Source organism: Pleurodeles waltl, chromosome 6, assembly GCF_031143425.1.
Source record: "Pleurodeles waltl isolate 20211129_DDA chromosome 6, aPleWal1.hap1.20221129, whole genome shotgun sequence".
Taxonomy (NCBI): domain Eukaryota; kingdom Metazoa; phylum Chordata; class Amphibia; order Caudata; family Salamandridae; genus Pleurodeles; species Pleurodeles waltl.
In genome coordinates, this window is record NC_090445.1 from 1,609,886,141 (window position 1) to 1,609,902,478 (window position 16,338).

A 16,338-nucleotide genomic window follows, 5' to 3' on the forward strand; every position below is an offset into this window, starting at 1 on the left:
CTACCATGAAAAACTAAGGCACATCTGTACTAATGTGCTAAGGGACTGATATATGTAAAGCCCATTCATACACTAGCCCCTTCATTACATCCTCGGTGGCTCTATGGTATGAAGAACCTGCTCTCTGACTTCAGCAAGTCACACTGTGAATTCCTGGCAGGCGTAGCAAATATAGGTGGCTTTTTATTAGTATCTGTGGTGTAAACACAGCTAGCGTAGTATGTATCCGTGTCTACAATGTAAGTACAGATTACACTTTCTATCAGAGTCTGTAATTCAAACGCAGGTGATTCAGTATCAGTCGGTGACTGCAGTGTAAATACAGATGGCTCAGTATTGCTGGGTGTCTGCAGGGTAAATACAGATGTGTCAGCAGTGACCAGTGTCTGAAATGTAAAAACAGGAGACTCTTCATGTGTTTCTGCTGTGTAAACCCATATGACACAGTATTAATCAGCATCTGCAGTGTAATTACATCTGGCATAGTATTAAGTAATGTCTGCAGTGTAAATACAGCTGTTGTAATATTAGTCAGTGTCTGCATTGTAAATACACGGAGCACAGAGTTAATCAGTGCCTGAAGTGTGAATAGCAATGGTTCACCATTAGTCAGTGCCTGTAGTGTAATCACAGCTGGCACAGTATTAAACAGTGTCCCCGGTATAATCACAGTTGGTACAGTATTAATCACTTTTCTGAAGTTTAAATACCAATGATTCATCATAAATCAGTGTCTCCGGTATAGATACAGATGCCACAGTATTAATCAGTGACTGAAGTGTAAATAACAACCGTTCATCATCAGTCAGTGTCCGCAGTGTAATCACTGCTGGCACAGTATTAAGCAGTGTTTCGAGTGTGATCACAGCTGGTGCAGTATTAATCACTTTTCTGAAGTGAAAATACCAATGGTTCATCATAAGTCGGTGTCTCCAGTATAAATATAGATGCCACAGTATTAATCAGCGTCTGAACTATAAATACCAGTGGCTTATCATAAATCAATGTCTCAAGTATAGTCAGTGTCTGAAGTTTAAATACCAGTGGCTCCTCGTCAGCCGGTGCCTGCAGTGTAAATGCAGGTCCTCTCCATTCACCAGTCTGGCTACAGAGTACATGGATGTGGTGAGGAGCAGGCTGTGCATTGAGTGTTGACTGGTGCAAATGCTGCACAGCGTGGGTTGCCCCTTCGCCCTATGAAGTGTACCCTCCTTGATGTTGCCCTGATTACACACTTCAGTGCCCCCCTACTTCCTGTGATGCTGCTGCTTTCATATTTACCATTCTGTATAATGTCTTGTCACCTGTGTTCATCGTGTGACCCTGGGCCGGACGTGCCTTATAGAGTGGTTAAGCAGTTGTGGAATGCTCATTTTAGGGAGAGTACTACAGACAAAAGGTTATGTGTACCCCGACTGCCCCCCTGCCCACCCCCCTCCGTAAAATGAATCCCCTTCACATCTCTCGTGTTTTCATTTCTATGGTGTTGTCTCTCTCCTCCCCCCCTCTTTGTCTCTTCAGTGTCTCTTGTCCTTAACGACCATTTCCGGGTCACCGGGTCTTCACCTGCGTCTCTCCGACTCTCTATCCACCCCCATGTCACTATTTGAATCACCTTCCTGTCAGTCTCCGTATATTCTGCTCATTCCTCTTACTCCTCCATCCTCCCTAGCTCCCCCTTTTCCTCTCCTTTTTCCAAACCCTCTTCTGTTAATTTCATCACAGCCTTTCTCCCTCTTTCACGTGTCCCCACCCTTTTCTGTCATCTCCCTCTCCCACTTCACGCCATTGCTCGTGTAAATGATTTCCTCTCTTTACCCTGCTCTCGCCCCACCTCTCACTCTCGGTCATCCCCTAAATTCGTTTTCACCACCTTATTCTTGTTTCCCTCAATTTCTTCAATTCCTCATTCTCGGTGTCCATTTTTATTTTCCTTTCTCATCTGTTATCCCGTGTGTCCGTCTCCTCCTATCCGTCTCTTTCTTTCATTCTCTCCCACCCTTTCTGTCTCTCTCTCTCTCTCACATTTTCCTATTCACTCTCGCCGTCCTTTCCATTTCTCATCCTTTTTTCTCTACCCACTTTCATGCTGTTTCCCTCCGCCTCTCTTTCTTTCTTTAAATTTCCATCTATTTTTCCTCTCATTATTCTTACTCGGTCTTTTAGTCTCCCTCTTCCAAGCCACCCTCCGCCCCCTCTGACCCTCTTTTCACTAACACTCGGCCAGTCTGCTTCTCTGTTTTTTACTCTCCAGCTGTGAGTCGAGAAAACCCCTAAAGCTCCATTAGGTGGCAGCAGAGTGCTGCTGCAGGCACGTGCGTCCGCACAAGGCCTTTAACCTGCAGCCCGGAAAGAGGTTTGGATGGTAACTGCCCCCTAGATATGGATGGTAAACATTCCCTTGGCCAAAGCAATGGTAGCAAAATCTGGCACTGCCGGTGCCAAGGCGTCGTAAGGGATGGATTAAGGAACGGCCGATAGCGACGAGTGGCACTGCAGTGTGACAAACCATCGATACACTAGTGTGCCATTTTGTGGACTGTAAGGCAAGGTTGGGCAGCTGCTAGAGCGCCACTAGCAGACAATTTCAGAGTGCCCTCTAAAGGCCACAAAGGCTGCCTAGAGTCACCATGCAAAGGTTGCATTGGCGTCATACGATAACAACCCCTCAGCCACCCTTGCGCTGTCTCTGGGGCGCGCCCCCGCTCTGCTCCTCTAATTCTCTCCTCTGCTTCCGCAGCCCATCCCTGACGGCAGCCCCATGAAGCGCTCTGTGTCCACGCTGACGCCACCCCCGCCTCAGCATCGGCAGCAGAGGACACCACTCTACGAGTACTCTTTGGAGAGGGTCCCTCCTGACCGGACGCATCACCACCACCACCGCTGCCACCGCCGGAAAGAGAAGAAGCAGAAGTCGCTGGAGCGGTCGTCCACGCAGCTGGCTGCAGACGACCCAGGTACTCCTCCCTGCCAGGCAGGCCTCCTTGCACCTGCCATGTAGCGCCACCATTTGCAACCCACACGTCCGTGCTGATGCGCTCCGTTGCTGTCGTGCTATCCAGTTACCACCGTAAGTGGGTCTTCCAGCCCAATGAACCTAATTTATTATCTGCGGTCATGGGAACCAGGTGGTGGCTCCTATGACCGCAGGTCATGAATAATGAATTAGGTGGTTGGGCCCTGGTCAGTGCTTAATCTGAGCCGGTGGTGTCTGGCGCTCGGCACCAGCACTTAATTGTCAACATCTGCACCTATGACAGTCTGCCACATGGTGACGCTGTTTGTCTTATTTAGTGATGAGCATAATAACAATTGTTTATTAATTTAATATACATAAAAAATGACTAATACCAGCTACCCACGCCTTTCTGAAAGCTTTCGGGGCCTAGAATAGTCTGAATTGTTGCACTTGTAGTAGTGTGATGCTTAGTAGTTGTTTTGTACTGTCTTTGGCAGCGCTGGCAGGGGCAATGGGTGGTCGAGCTGAAGTGGCCTCCTGACGAGGGCCACAGCACTTTTTGTTTTACAAATTGAGCATTGCGCATGAGAGGTTTCACAGGGAGGTGAGATGATGAGCATGCCCTGCAGAATGCCCTTGCTCTCATACATGATAATACATGGAAAGGGTCATGGAATTAAAGAATTTACCCTCACTCAAGAGCAATAAAGAAACAACTTATTTATTCATTTTGTGGAGCACTGGCCAACCAGTGCTAGCCGTCTGAGTTTTTCATCCCTAGAACAGCAAACACCGGGACCACGTCCCCAAAAAAACTTGCATCGATATTACTTTGTCATTACAAGCATCGTCACAACCTTATTGCGCTCTTTTTACAATCAGAGGTAAGATAAAACATACACATGTTTATTAAGTATGCGTGTAAATATACGATTTACAGGACATATTTTCATATATAAGCCACATGCCGTGGTCTAAGAGGTTTATGACCATGTTTTATTTTCAGTTGGTGCCCCAAAGAGCCCCCCTCACTATTTGAGCACTGTAAAAAAAAAATAGATATTACTCCAAAAGTAGATGTGAAAATCACATTTTACTAAGGTAAATCATATGCATATTGTCCATGTATTGAGGACTTGACTTTGTGAATGAGTCAAAATAACTTTAAAAAAAAGAGGTATACTTGCTTGGTGCTTTGAAAAAGGATAACTTTTCAACAAGTTCTGGCTTAAATGTTATAATGATTGGCTGTTAAAGGCAAGAGAAATGAAGGTTGGCTTTGAAATGCAGCCTTATGTATGTGTGACAGCCTAACAGATTCCCTTTATGAAATTCCTAGCCTTTCACACCTTGACTTTTCCGTAAGCTGGTTACTTTCAGTGCATGATCCCGCATGCAAATTCACCTAGTAAGCATTATGAAACGTTCTGCTCCTCCCTTGGGCACTTATTATAAAATACTAGTGGGGCTCAGCTGGGGGTGCCTCAATCAGTGCTCTGCCAATGCACCTCATTCCTTCACTGCAATTTCTTCTACTCCTGTTCTTCTAGGTCTAAAAAGTGGTGTATTAAAAGTTCCAGGATCCTTGATGCAAGCAAGTAAAATAAGCCACTTGCCTCTCAGTTGTGTAGTAAAGGTCAACCAATTTGTGTGTAGTGGTCCATCGCACTACTGGCCTCCTGCACTACTGTGCCTGCTCAGTTCTGCTAGGTTCTAATGCCTCACTACACATTTTTGCCTAAAGCACTATATCCTATCAAAAAGCTCCAGTTCTTTTCAATCACTAGGATCTCCAAATATGGTTATATATATATATATATATATATATATATATATATATATATCAGGCACGGCCTGTGCTTTAGGGCAGAGGGCAGAGGGCAGAGGGGCCACGCCCCCCCACCTTTTGCCCCCCATGAAGAGTGTCTGTCAGGCTGAGCAAAGGTCAGCCTGACAGACACTCTTCATGTTCAGGTCAGGCAGCCAGGAGCAGACATGCGTGATTTGCGCCCACTCCTGGCTGCCTGAGCTGAACTTTGCTGGGCTGAAAAGGTCACAGCTCCTATGGGCGTGACCTCCTCGGCTCAGCAAAGGTGCCTCGAGGCCCTCCCCTGGGTGACGAGGAAAGCGTCATCCATTGACTTCGACCTGGGCGCTTCAGGTTTAAGCCCTGAAGCGCCCAGGACGAGTGTCAATCAGTGACACTTCGTCACAGAGTGGGGTGGGGTCAGCAGTCTCACTGACCCCATCCCACTCTGTTATGAGGCTGGGACTGCTGCCTTCCCTCAGGCAGCAGTCCCAACCCTCCTGGCACCTTCGAGGCTGAAGGTAAGTGTGTGTGATCTTTTTTTAATTAATGTTTGGTGCGTGTGTGTATGTTTGAATGTTGATGAATGTTGTTAATGGATATTCGTGCATGTGTGTGTGAAAGTGTGAGTGTGCTTCCCGCCCGCTCCCCCTCCCTCCTAAAACTGCCGGCCGCCACTGATGTATATATATATATATATATATATCCAGTATAACCTTGTCTTGCCCAGCACTCCTTTCCCCAGCTGCTCTAGTTCTGAAACCCAAAGCATAGCTCTGACAGTGCAACCCATTCCTGCCCAAGAGGCACAATAATGCTTACTGGGATTCATCCTTTGGCTTTTACAATGGATCCTCATTCTGGCGATTAGTTGTTCTTGCTGATCCTGTACCGGGTGCCAACAATAGCTCTGTCAGTGTACCTTAATGCTGCCCAGAAGTGCAATTATTTACCCAGCATCAGGAGACCCTCCCATCTATGTCCTTATGAGTCAAGCATTGAAGCCAGCACACAGCTCTGCCAGAATACCCCACTCTCCACCTATGCAAATACTGCTATAAACTAGTAGGCTCTGTGACTGCACATCAGGCGCAACCTCTACATGCTTTTTCAGCACTCACACTCCACCACTATCCAGCACTTTGCCCAACATATTAGCACAGCGTACATTAAAAAAAATCAGACCTGGTGGCATTGCTAAGTATTTCTTGGTGAATTCATTCAGCGCTATAAGCCACCACCAGCAGTGTGCAGTTCTCAGCTCATTACCTGTAACACTGCTGTGCCATGCCATGGCTGTTACAGAACTGCTATCCAATACACCTCTAGCAGTACACCCATATCCCAACCAAGAGCACCCTTGCTTCCACAGTTTTAGGCCTTTCTGCATAGGAGGTCAGATTTTGCAGTAAATGTATGATGTTGTTGAATACCGACACCACATACAGGTAAGCAAAGCTCCCATCCTATTCCACGGAAGCAGCACTACAAGACTTCTCCAGCATTGGGCCACAATAGAGCCTCTTAGGGTCAGCAGTGACAAGCCCTGGGAATCACTTTCAGAAGTAAAAAGTGATTGCCTTTGACTCTGAGGGATTCCACACTTTAAAGCCCCAGGAAGAAACATTGTCGTTAGCCACTCTAGGACGAAAGACGCGCCGATGAATGTTCAGCTGAACAGCTTTCATAAGTTCTGAGCTCCTTTCCTTCGCTATTATACCCTTTTCTTCAAGTAAACTCAACAAATTGACGTGCTCTCCATTTTCAGGTCTGACTTTTCAGATCTGTTGTCTGCATAACCTATTGTTAGCTCACTAAACTGCATACCTAGACTCTCGGAATACTAAAATGTCCCCATTGACTTAACATTGGTAGGACACGTCATTGCACTGTGGGCTTTTGGGTAAAGGAGACTTTACTAGTTTTGCCTCAAAACCTATGAATTGTTGCCCAGTATTGGGGCCAGAATCAGAGAATGTTGACAGATGGCTAGATGTTCCATAGCAAATGTGCTACATTGTATTTCTTTTCTTTGGAATTTGTTGTACACACACAGGCAATAAATGAGAACACACACTCAAAGTCTTAACTCCAGGCCAATAGGTTTTTATATAGAAAAATATTATTTTCTTAATTTATTTTAGAACCACAAGATTCAGAATTCAAGTAAGTACATAAATGGTAAGGTACTTGGCATAGGTAAATATAGAACGTTGAAGTAAAACAGTAAGGTACACAGTGTAGCATAAAATGGCAATAAGCTATTTTAAAAGTGGACACTGCAAAATTCAACAGTTCCTGGGGGAGGTAAGTAAAGGTTAGTTTGCCAGGTAAGTAAAGCACTTACAAGTTCAGTCTACAGGGCCTAGGCAGCCTACCGTTGGGGGTTTAAGTCAACCCCAAACACCGGGCACCAGCAACACAGGACCGGTCAGGGGCAGAAGTCAAAGAGGGGCCCAAATACCCTAGCCGCCTATGAGACTAGGGGTGCTCCGGTTCTAGTCTGCTTGCAGGTAAGTACCTGCGTCCTCGGGGAGCAGACCAGGGGGTTTTTGTAGAGCACAGGTGGGGGGGGGGTCCCAAACAGGCACACAAAATACACCCTCAGCAGCACAGGGGCGGCCGGGTGCAGTGTGTAAATAAGGTGTCAGGTTTTGCGTTGAAATCAATGGAGGGACCTGGGGGTCACTCTGGCGATGCAGGCAGGGCTCAAGGGGGGATTCTTGGGCCAGTCACTGACTGGACAAAGATAAGGGCCACCTGCTGGTCACTCCTGCACCAGTAGTTGATTCCTCTCGGGCCTGGGGTATGCGGGTGCAGTGCTTCTTCCAGGCGTCGGGTTCTTTGTTACCAGGCAGTCACGGTCAGGGGGATCCTCTGGATTCTCTCTGCAGGCGTCGCCGTGGGGGTGCAGGGAGGTCGTCTCAGGGTGGACACGTTGTGGGAGTCGACTTGGGGGGCCTTGCTGCAGTTTTGATTTCTCTGGACACGGGCCAGGGGTGTCGGGTGCAGAGTGTTGGAGACTCACGCTTCAGGAGTGAGGTGAGAGTCCCTTTAAAGATAGTTTCTTCTTGGTTGTTTTGGACAAAGCCGCTGTCCACAGGAGTTTCTTGGTCCTTTGGGTTGCAGGGCAGTCCTCTGATTCGGCAGAGGTCACTGGTCCTGCTTGATGCATCACTGTTGCAGGTTCTTTGAATCTGGAGACAGGCCGGAGGGCTGGGGCCAAAGCAGTTGTCGTCTCCTTCTTCTCTGCAGGATTTTCAGGGAAGCAGTCCTTCTTCTTGTTTAGGTCGTCAGGGATCTGATTTCCTGTGTTCAGGGTCGCCTCTAAATATTAGATTTAGGGGGGGTGTTTAGGGCTGGAGGGCAGTAGCCAATGGCTACTCTCCTTGAGGGTGGCTACATCCTCCTTGTGCCTCCTCCCTTTGGGGAGGGGGGAACATCCCTAATCCTATTGGGCTAAATACTCCATAAGAAAATGGATGATTGGGTAAGGAAGGGGTCACCTCAGCTCAGGGCACCTTAGGGGCTGTCCTAATTTTTCTCATTATCTCTTCCGGACTTTCTGCCAAAAGTGGGGGCTGTGTCTGGGGGGGCGGGCATCTCCACTAGCTGGAGTGCCCTGGGGTGTTGTAACACCAGACTTGAGCCTGTGAGGCTCACCACCAGGTGCTACAGTTCCTGAAAGGGGGGGGGGGGGGGGGTGAGGCCACTCCAGCCAGGACAGGCTTTGTTCCTGGTCACAAAGTGCACAAAGGCACTCACCGCATGTGGCTAGAAACTAGTCTGGAAGTGGCAGGCTGGTAGAGACCAGTCAGCCTAGCACTAGCAGTTGGGCTGGCATGCAGGGGCACCTCTAAGATGCCCTCTAAGTGCATTTCTCAATAATCTCACACTGGCATCAGTGTGGAATTATTGTGCTGAGGAGTTTGATACCAAACTTCCCAGTATTCAGTGTAGCCATTATGGAACTGTAGAATTTGTGTTTGACAAACTCCCAGACCATACAATCTTTATGGCTACCCTGCACTTACAATGTCTAAGAATTGGCTTAGACATTGTAGGGCCAATAGTGCTCATGCAGCTATGCCCTCACCTGTGGTATAGTGCACCCTTGCCTTAGGGCTGTAAAGCCTGCTAGGGGGTGGCTTACCTATGCCACAGGCAGTGGGTTGTGGGCATGGCACTGTGAGGGGAGTGCCATGTCGACTTAGTCTTTTTTCTCCCCACCAGCACACACAAGCTGTGAGACAGTGTGCTTGTGCTGAGGGAGGGGTCACCAGGGTGGCATAATACATGCTGCAGCCCTTAGAGACCTTCCCTGACCACATGGCCCTTGGTTCTACGGGTACCATTTACAAGGGACTTATCTGTGTGCCAGGGCTGTGCCAATTGTGGAGACAAAGGTACAGTTTTAGGGAAAGAACACTGGTGCTGGAACCACGGTCCCAGCACACTTTCAATCATAGCTAGCATCAACAAAAAGCAAAAAGTTAGGGGGTAACCATGCCAACAGTGGCATTTTTCTACACCTTTGGTAATGAAGAGTCCAAAAATGTTGTCAACAACTGTTGTATTTTACTATCTTGAATACAACTATATCAACTTGCCACTACATAGAAGCTTTGACATACCTCTAGAGTGACCCAGTTTGTCATACAATTAGCCACTACATTTTGTGAATGTCTCACCTTAACACTACCACTTATCCTTACCTTCATCATACTCTTCACCCTAATAGTAATTCTAAGATTAACCCTAACACTTACTGTAACAGTAACAGCCACCCTTATCCTATGTCTACACCTAAGCCTAAAACTAAAGCTAACGCCAACCTTTAACAGGCGTCTTAGGCCTACATCTGTCCATTGTTCTAGCACTAAACCTAAGACTAGCCCTAAAGCGTACCTTAAGCCCATTCCCCAACCCCAAATGTAAGCCTACTGCTGTCTCTTAACTTGGTATTCATCTTACCCTTAACCATAAACTGATGTGTACCTCTAAGCCTGATCCTCAACTCTAATCATAAATCTAACCCTGAAGTCAATGCGGAACCTAACCTTAATCCTAACCTAATCTCTACATTTAACCCTTGTCCCACCCTTAAACTGACCATATTCCCAAAACCTCTCTAACATTTACAGTGTCAATGTCATGGCACCCATGCACTCAGGCGTAGTGGATTTTATGTAGCATTAAGTATCAATGTAGTTTCCTTGAACTGCGATCGGGTATTTGAGATAGTTGGCGTGCTCCTAAACAGTGGATCAAGAATTTTTGTCACCAAGAGGTGAACGACTTTTGGTATCAAGAAGTCAAGAACATTTTGGCAGTGAGTGCCAAAAGACGCTTGCCAGTGTGTGATCAAACAGTGTTGCCATTTCTGGGTCATGGGCATTTGGTACCAAATGTTCAAGATCTGTGACCTCAACTGCTCAAATACATTTACAATGGAAGGGTCAAGGACTTTCACCACTGCAGCTGTCAAACATGCCTGGTACTTTGGTCAAGGACTTTAGGCTCTGAGGTTTTAGGACTTAGGGCACCAAGCAGGCGAGAATATTTTGCAGTGATGGTTTAAGAAATGTTACCATTCAAAGGGTCTGGCACAGAAAGGATCAATGACCTTTGACACTGAGGGGTGAAGAACCTTTTAAACCAAAGGGTCAGATGGCAAATACACAATCCTTTTAAATGACCACATCTCTATATATCTGAGGCTGCTAATGCCACCTTTGGTTTTCCTGTTTCAGGTTAACATTACTATTTATTAATGTAATAATTTTAGCCAGTGTTTCACTTGGCTTAGAGAGACTGTAATATTTGCCAACTCTTATGGCCCCAGACTTGAGGGCTAAGATTTTGAAGGACAGGAAATATCTCACCATAAAATTCTCAGAAGGCTTCCACTGTGATATGGTGTATGGATTATGGTACGAAATATAAATGACAGAATATTTAAGCGTCACATTATCATATCCAGAATATCGAGGGACAAAATTTCAAAAGGTAACTGCACAGAGTGAGGTACGGATTTAGTTTTCTTAACTACACATCCACATACCTCGAATATATACATATATAAAACAGATCTCACTTCACCACCATTACTTATCAACCTCCATGGCAATAACACAGCAGCACAGAATCTGAAGAATAATGTCCACCTTTGGCAAGTTGGTATTTCCTTAATTCATTTATTTGGCAAAAAGCCTGTCAGTTGATTTCCTTGTACTCTACTGCAGCCTCCCAGAGTATTCGAAAGAACAACTAGAGCCCTAACAGTCTTACTCATTACAAAAGTGTGGCACACTGAAGCCATCTGGATTGAATCAAACTAGTAAAACTTAAAACATTTAACTTTGAAATGAATACAATGAGGAGTTTCATTTTGTCATAGAAATTTATGGTCAGTGCTGTGGAAAAAAAAATTAGGACACGTTTTGAGTTCTCAAAAATCTCCCTCTTCTGTTTCATTAAAACATGCTAACTTGTAGACAGAAACATGCACTTTCAAGACCAGCAGCAGACTGCAGGTTAACTTCCTGGTGATCACAGTTTACTATAGTGTTCTAATGAGCAACTAGAATGCTAACATTCTGAATTGATGCCATAAGTGTGGCACATCTGACAGCCATTTGGATGGAATTGAAGTGGTAAAACTGAAAGTATTTTCTACTGAGGATACCGCAGTAAATGAGGAAATTAGGGAGCTTCATAAGAAATGTCTCTTAAGAAGGCCACTGAAAAAAAAGAGCCCAAATATAGCACAAAAATCACTCAAATGTAGCCCAATGACAGAAGGGTGCAAAACACTTAGGGGCATATTTACCAGCCCCTTGCGCTGCCCTAGCGTCACTTTTTTTTACGCTAAGGAGGCATTAAGGAGGCCCCCAGCGTGAGCCATATTTACAAAGTGCATTGCACAACTTTGTAACCCTTTGCACCACATTATACCCATGCCAGGTATAATGTATGCAAGGGGGGGCATTCCCAAGCAGGGAGGCCCAAAACACATGGTGCAGTGAAATGTAAAAAATGTCACTGCGCCATTTTTCCATAATTTTTAACGCCTGCTTACGGCAGGTTTTACACTGACGCTCCCATAATAACCTCTAGGCCTCCTTGTGCTTTGATGGACTAGTGCCATAATTTAAGGCACTAATCCAGTAAAATGCCACAATAGCGGCATAAATTGTGACGCTATTGTGCTAACGTGCAACATGGCACGCTGTATAGTAAATACAGTGCTACTATGGTAAAGTAAGGGGGTGCAGGGCGATGAAAGAAAAGTGGCGCATCAGGGCTGGTGCGCCACTTTCTTGTAAATATGCCCCTTCTTTTTAAAAAAAGTTTTATATAGTGTAGGCTTGACCTAAAGGCATTGTTGTGCTTTACATGAACATCAGTTACATTACACAAGGACACATTCCTTTTGGTCTTTAGGCATGGGGAGATTAAGAATCGCAGGATGTTGAGCTGTGCGAAACTTGAACCTGGTTCCACAGTTGCAAAATCTGCAGCTCTGGCCTTAATGCCACATTCTCTCCCCTAAGTATAACATATAATCAAGTGATCAACTGGATAAAAAAGCATCAAGCTAGCAAATAATTTAAAAGTGCTTTGTCGCTATTTGCGAACTCAGAAAATATGTCCTCATTGTAGTCTTTTAGAGCACAAACCATAATTTCTAAGGGAACCTATCTAAAACGTCCCTGTAACCTTTGTTTTTTCAGTGAATATTTGTGTGTGTGTGTGTATTTCTATATGTATATCTATACATGTATATATATAAAACCTATACAAATTTACTTTGCACTATTATTTTGCCCTTCGATATTCTAGTCAAGTTACTGTGACACATTGATATTCTGTCTTCATTGTTCCCAACCCACACGGACTATGCACGGTGCATGTGCAGAAATAAAGCCTTTAGGGAGTATGTTTTTGTAGACAACCTGCTCCATGGGCACTAATGAGAGCTTATCTTTGTTTTGATATGAAAGCTAATTTGGTACAGCCTCCCAGAGCAGAAACTGTTGCCTTGGGGGAGTCCAAGATGAACATCAATGTTTTGGAATCTGTAGCTAAAAGCTCAGCTCTCAAGGGGTTGCTACCTAAAAAGGGAAATGTTTTTAGTACAGGTGGCAAGAGCACAACATTATTTTACATCAAAAAAGACCAAGCCACAAGATCCAAAGCACTGTGAAGAAGGTGAACTAAATAACTGATACTTTAGCAGACCAATAGAAATCTACCTTTTATCTGACAGATTGGAACTAACTATGGATGGATTCCTGCAGTCAGGGTGTAGATCTTCTCCATTGGGAAACTGATCCATAAATAACTGGTGATATGGTCTCTGCGCAAGGTGAACTGGAGACAGACCTGCCAATGTATGTGAATGCTCAGAATGCATGGTCCCGGGCTACTAGAGGCACTATAGAGAATTTTATTCCAATTTTTTTACTATCCAAATGCTGTTTTCTGTTGGTGCTCAGTCACTGTCTTACACAGAGTGATGCAGACGTAAAAACAAATTGCTCAGCCTGCATTTGATGTCTTATGCACAACACAGCCTGGTCATCTTCCAGTTGAGTTTTTAGTATTAACAGTCCTTTCCAGAATATAGGCTACTGCCTGATGGTCAATTTATGTAAATACTGTTAAACATAGATGTACTGTTTCTAATACCACTCCTGTGCAACTTTTCAAAATGTATTCTGTCAAGAAATATAGATGAATTAAGAAGAGTACATCTCTGTTTACCAGTATATGGTGATATACGATGCAATGATATGTGGGTAGTCAATAATCTGGACATGAGATTGTTGCAAGTTGGTAATAAACCTCGGTATTTTGACCCACATCCTACTGCTGAAACATCTGGTTCGAAGATTTTGTTTACCTCTCCCAGGCATCTTCCTTTACATCTGAAAGGAGGGAGAAAAGCGTGCCGAAGCCTGGCGGCATGGACCCTCACATTGTGGGTGCTGACCTCCGAGCAGCATCAGCATGCATGGCTTGAATAGACAGTATGGAAGAACTCAGATAGCTTGGAAGACCTTCCTCCTTTTTTAATGGTTGCAAGAAGAAACGCTATGATGCCGATCTAGGCTTTCCACGACTTGAGTTTCCCAATGACTGGACCACCGTGTAGTATAATTTCTTTCTATTGATAACGCGTCCCAACTTTGATAATTTACTTACAAGGGGACTCGTTTTAGGCCAATGAACGTTTTGACCCTGATTGGAGACTCCTCAGGATGGGATATCCATTTAACATCTCAATTGATAGATCAGTAATCAAATCAATATTCACAATAACTAATCAATCAAACTAATCAATAACATTTAATGAGAATGAAACACACCATGACCCTTCGGCCATGAATAACCACACAAATCTAGTAAGATCTTGGATATTTATTCCCTATTAGTTACAACCTACTGGCATATTCATTAGTCTCACTATCAATAAGCACATCAACAAAAGTACAATATGGCAACTCGAATAAGACTTTATCAATGCAAAGACCATGAACATTAATTAGGACAAAGCACGAAGTCAACATGAATCAAACTTTAGCAACAGTATTATTATTGCATTATTCAACAAGGCAAAGATTCAGTCATTTGTCTATTTGCACCCAATTTAGTGAACTCCTTAACTAACCTCTAATTAGCATCAGCATGTTGGGATTCATGCAAAACAATTTAGCAACATGAATCTAGAAAATATCTAACTATGGGCTCTATCAAAAGAGCAGTTGGTACCTAGAAAGAAAAGGCAAACAGACAATTACAATTTATCATCAGATAGTTACACATCCAAATGGGGCGGCATACAGTGACAGTCTTTGTCCTCAGGACATCAGTCGATTAGCCATCAATCAGCCAGGATAAGCAGGTAAGGCTCAGCAAGGTATAGCCAAGGGCTCTTCCCTCATAAGGAGGAGAAGTGCAAATCAGGCAAGGGGTACGGCGAGGATGGTTAGGGGTATCAAACAGCTAAAGATGAAGTCTCTTAGGATAGCTAAGAAGAATAACGGCTTCAAGAGTGACAGGTTAAAGGCGAGTAATGGCTCGGTAATGGCAAAGTAATAATGGCTGATTCCTCCTTGTGTCACTCTGTTATATTAAAATTGTCGAAGGCTCTAATTTCCCATTGCGCAATATTTGGTGCATCGTTATCTCTGTCCAATAATCCATCGCACACCTTACTAGAATTTTCACCTAAGACAGTTCTCATGCAGTTTATTGGCTCCCGTGATTGACGTCTTCAACGGGTAGAATGTCAGGCAGGAAAAGTTACACTAGTCACTCCAGTCAGTAGTTCCATTGTCTTCCCTTGGTTTAGGCGACCTTGTACCTGTTGCGAATTACACTGTTGCATTCGGCAAGAATGTCTCCTTGAGCAAGTCAGGTCTCATGAGAAAGAATTTACTACGGTTACACACACATCTCTATAGCTTCTGGAAAAGTACAGCTTCATGTCCTTCAGGAAAGCAGCACATTGCACGTTAAAAAACACAGTTAATATGAGAACAAGCAGCTAGGCCCAAACCCTTCCTAACTAAGGCCTAGTGAGTAATTTAGCAAAACCTTTATACATAACTCTTAATGCTAATACAAAATCATACATGAATCTATTATTAATTCATTATTAGTCAGTTTCATTAGTCAGTGTATACATTGGTGGCCACTCCCCGTGGGCACATTTCAAACGCGTGCATTTGTATTATTCTAACACATTTTCTAGGCAGCTTCATTATACATTATTTTGCAAACTTTTTATGTTAATATTATAAAAGGTCACACTCCAACACTATTTATCTGCGCATAAGACAAAGAAACAGTATCCCACCTGGAGAACCATCTATTTATCCTGCCTCCTTTCATCAAACAAATTATATATAACATTCTGTATTTGTCTCTTAATAAGCCTTACGTGGTTTTTGACATTGATAAAAGGTGTTCTCCTCCCATACAAACCTTTGTGCATTGAGCACTGTGAGCACATAAGCCACACTGATAAACAGGCTCGCATGAACGTCTTTCCCCGGACAAGAATGCAGCCTCAGCATTGCCAGAAACAGGCAAACAATGGTGTGACATTTGTGTACTGATGCCATTTTAGACTATGGCGGTCATTCTGACCGTGGTTACCGCCATATGGCCGCTCAGCGGTCAAAAGACCGCGGTGGCCATTCTGTCTTTCCCGCTGGGCCGGCGGGCGCCCGCCAAAGGAGCGCCCGCCGGCCCAGCGGGAAAGGCCCTGCAACACAGAGGCCGGCTCCGAATGGAGCCGGCGGTGTTGCAGGGGTGCGACGGGTGCAGTGGCACCCGTTGCGATTTTCACTGTCTGCAAAGCAGACAGTGAAAATCTGTATGGGGCCCTGTTAGGGGGCCCCTGCACTGCCCATGCCAGTGGCATGGGCAGTGCAGGGGCCCCCAGGGGCCCCACGACACCCGTTCCGGCCATCCTGGTTCTGGCGGTGAAAACCGCCAGAAACAGGCTGGCGGGAAGGGGGTCGGAATCCCCATGGCGGCGCTGCAAGCAGCGCCGCCA

The 16,338-nt window shown here is 45.0% G+C and overlaps 1 protein-coding gene across 1 annotated transcript in view; it reads left to right on the forward strand.

Moving 5' to 3' along the window:
* The window catches only part of CACNA1B (calcium voltage-gated channel subunit alpha1 B), an 856,833-nt gene that overhangs the window by 811,883 nt on the left and 28,612 nt on the right, over positions 1-16,338 (forward strand). The window contains exon 44 of the mRNA XM_069241492.1: positions 2,741-2,957. Coding sequence (XP_069097593.1) covers positions 2,741-2,957 — 217 coding nt within the window. The remainder of the gene's footprint in view (positions 1-2,740; positions 2,958-16,338) is intronic.